We start from the raw sequence: 3,979 nt of genomic DNA, 5'->3' as shown, positions 1-3,979 counted from the left end.
TTCCACCCCCCATAACTTTCAATATATATATATATAATTATCCGCATTCTGCTCCTCTGTGGTTTATCAGCTGCTTTGCATATCACGTGGCTCCGGGCGCAGCCAATCACCGGGGGCGCCCGCCGCGAGACCGCCGCGTCACGCCCCCTGGTAAAGTCTCAGAGATCTTGAGAGTTCTCTTCTTTTTTTTTTTTTTTTTCCCAAGTCTTGGGGGCTTTAATAAAAAAAAAAGAGCCACTCGTCCCGCTGCTGGCCGGGCTATGACAGCCTCAGCGCTCCTCCGCCCACGCTGGATCGAGCCGGTCATGTTCCTCTACGACAACAGCTTGGATGAGATGAGTAAAAACATGGAAGGTTTCGCCGGCAGCACTTTCGCCGCCGCCAGCCAGTGCAGGAACCTGATGGGGCACCCGGCTCCCCTGGCCCCTGCCTACCCCTCGGGCGAGGTGGCCGAGCCGGCCAAGCAGTGCAGCCCCTGCTCGGCGGCGCAGAGCTCCTCCGGCGCCGGCCTGCCCTACGGCTACTTTGGCAGCGGGTACTACCCGTGCAGGATGACCCACCACAACGCCATCAAGTCGTGCGCCCAGCCGGCTTCCTTCGCAGACAAGTACATGGACACCTCGGGGGCGGCCGGGGAGGACTTTACCTCCCGGGCCAAGGAGTTTGCTTTCTACCAAGGATATGCTACGGGACCTTACCAGCCGGTGCCGGGGTATTTGGATATGCCAGTGGTTTCCACCATTGGAGGTCCAGGGGAGCCCAGGCATGAGCCCTTGTTGCCCATGGAGAGCTACCAGCCTTGGGCTATCACCAATGGTTGGAATGGTCAGGTGTATTGCTCCAAGGATCAAGCCCAACCAACTCACCTTTGGAAATCCACTCTACCGGGTAAAGCACCTGCCTTACTTCCAAATACATGTGTAGATATGAATGAAGTGGGGTGGGGTTTTTTTTCAGTAAAGGGTGTAGGGTGTATATTTGTGATTATAAACCAGAGCTGCCATTCTAATTAGCATGCAGTTTAAGAATAATGGCGCATAGATAGATAGATAGATAGATAGATAGGTAGATAGATAGATAGATAGATAGATAGATAGATAGATAGATAGATAGATAGATAGATAGATAGAATAGATATTTGAGAGAGAGTTATATCTCTTTAATTAACCAAGACAGTCTAAATGTAAGCACAGGTATATGGGAATCTGCAGCCAATTTCAACATGTAGTTATATATATTATTTGCAATGGTACATGGAGCTTTTTCAGAACATTTGCAATTATGTATTAGTCCCATTTACACTTGTATTATTCTATTCTATTATTCTAATTTTTATTATTGTTATTATTATATTTAGTTTAGGCAGATTATGCTTAATTTGGTTAGTGCTTTTCATATTTACATTCCTATTTAGCTACAGTACAGGTTTCGCCTGTATGAAACATTTCTATATTTCAGAACATTGTTTGCAGGTAGACTTAGAGCTTTGTGAAGTCCATAAAATATAACAAACTGGTGCTTTAGTATTTGTAAAACACAATGAGCTATACCTTGTTTCCTTTCAGATGTTGTTTCTCATCCGTCAGATGCTAACTCTTATAGGAGAGGGAGAAAGAAGCGAGTGCCATACACTAAAGTTCAACTTAAAGAACTGGAAAGGGAATATGCTACAAATAAATTCATTACTAAGGACAAACGAAGAAGGATATCTGCCACCACAAATCTGTCAGAAAGGCAAGTCACAATCTGGTTCCAAAACAGGAGGGTGAAAGAGAAAAAAGTCATCAACAAACTGAAAACCACTAGCTAATGGTCGGATTGCATGGAGTATTGTTGAGCAGGTTCTTATATTTGGAACTGATCAATTTTGCCCAACCAAATAAAGGTCATCTCGGGGACCTCTGAATATGGTTGAAAGAAAACCGATTTTTGTTTCTTGGGGGGTGGGGGGGGGAATAGCAATGTAATTATTTGGAAAGGCCAAGACTCACCGCTTGATCGAAGTTAAAACAGCGCTTAATGAACCCACATGGAATTATTGTAAAGTTTAAAAACATCAAACACCAAATTCAATTTTGATGCAGCATAATATGAATTCTGACTTACGAAAGAGACAGATAGCATGTAATCAAGAAGCGATTTAAATCGAGAATATCAATGTAATAATTGCGTTTTGAACCTTGAAACCAGGCTGCATGTTGAGTGACTGCTCAGGTAAATTATAGGTGTAAAATGTACTGTATGCTTACCCAATACATTCTCACATAGAATGAGTGTATTAATATGTTTTTGAAGAATTGTACAGCTATTGCAAGTTTTGGGTAATTGATCTTCTAGATTATTTCGAGCATTATAAACCGGCGAGAAACTATCTTTAAAGTCTGTGAAGGCATTATTCTTGAAACTGTGCATACTAGTTATTAATTCACGTGTAGAATTAGAAAGGGAATTATTGCATCGTTTAATAGGACTTCACACCTTCAAATATTATAAAACATTAGAAGTCTGTATACAAAATCATGTTGTTTTAAAAAAATAATTCACCTACATACAGTATGGACAAAGATGGTAGAAAACCTGACACTTGGATTGTGTACAATACAGATATTACTGGGGGAGGAGGGGGGGACAAAACAGAAAACACTTACTGCGTGACGTTTAGATTAATATAAATTAGCAAGTCTTTTCTTTGTTTACTGTTTGTAATGGGGCCGCATTAGAAAATCGTAGCCAGTCATTTCCAGCACTTTTTAATCTAATCAGTTATTTGAACAAACGTATTATCTTTTCGTCTTTACTCACTCAAAAAATGTTATCCTGTAAATAAAAAATTAGCGCACTGTGAACATGTATTTGTGCACATTCGATTTTTATTTCGACTGATAATGTACATAGACATAAAGCTTGTTAAAAAAAAATAGCTAAATGTGACAAAGATATGGAAAAATACTAATTGTATTGAGTGCAACCGTGGTGTGAAATACAATGTATTCCAATATATTGGAAGCTAGATAGCGTGTGTATTTAGTTATTAGTTAGCGTATCCCAGTGTATTTAGTTGCTAATTAAAATTAGGTATACTAAACTAGTTAATTTGATTCTATGTCAATGATATTATAGCGAACCTGATATAGGAAATAAACATTTGCCCGTAACACGAAAGATTTTCAGGGGGAAAAAGGAACAAATCCCATAATTAAGATTTTACTGTTAGCTCAGAAATGTATTTTCGGGAAAGCTGTGGCAATTGTTAAAACTGAAAGGCAATTATTAAAACGTCTGGATTGGAAGGCCTTAAAACTTGACCTTGGCGAAAAAAAGACAATTTGTGACCTTGACTTCTTGACAGCTCATGAATAGGCATCATCAAGATTAGTGGATCAATGGCGCCATCTGGCGTTCAAAAGTAATTCTACATAGCTTCTGGTATTAACTATACATGCATGTACTTGCTGCCCTTTTACACATGTAACTAAATAATTAATACCAATTACAAGTGTTATTGCTAATAGTTTGACTGTTGTGATTTCCTTGTGCATTATAATTAATATGTCGTTGTTAAATATGTGTGTCTGAGCCATCTACAAGTTATCTATCTTGTGTTCTTGGAAAGTCTTTTATTTATCTTACCAACAATTATTACTTTGGGGGGAACAATGTCTGGATTAATTCTGGTAATAAACATGAATAACTATACAGTAATAGGCATACAATTCTACGCATTATTTTATATATTTTAACCTTTTGGTTTGCAAATTATTTAACATTTAATGTATCACAAAACAGATTTTTAACGCCAATGTATACTTCTTGTAATCTAATTAAAATCATGTAATAAAATTAAATACATGGAAATAAGCATGGATGAATACTCATGCTCTAAATGCAACATATATCATCCTATCAAATATAGGTAGATAGTTAAATATGTTTGCAGACATGGGTGCAAAAGAAGAAATGCAGGATATATTTCAACTTC

General features: G+C 38.6%; 1 protein-coding gene across 1 annotated transcript; it reads left to right on the top strand.

The window, feature by feature from the left end:
• The first annotated feature begins 212 nt into the window (after nt 1-212).
• On the top strand, nt 213-3,645 carry HOXA13 (homeobox A13). Its single transcript, XM_075589108.1, has 2 exons — nt 213-888; nt 1,566-3,645. Exons 1-2 carry the CDS (start codon nt 261-263, stop codon nt 1,808-1,810), a joined length of 873 nt encoding a protein of 290 aa, XP_075445223.1. The 5' UTR covers nt 213-260; the 3' UTR covers nt 1,811-3,645.
• Nucleotides 3,646-3,979: the final 334 nt, after the last annotated feature.

This window comes from Ascaphus truei, chromosome 2 (assembly GCF_040206685.1).
Source record: "Ascaphus truei isolate aAscTru1 chromosome 2, aAscTru1.hap1, whole genome shotgun sequence".
Taxonomy (NCBI): Eukaryota; Metazoa; Chordata; class Amphibia; order Anura; family Ascaphidae; genus Ascaphus; species Ascaphus truei.
The sequence above is the reverse complement of the archived record's forward strand: the minus strand, read 5'-3'. Positions and strand labels throughout refer to the sequence as shown.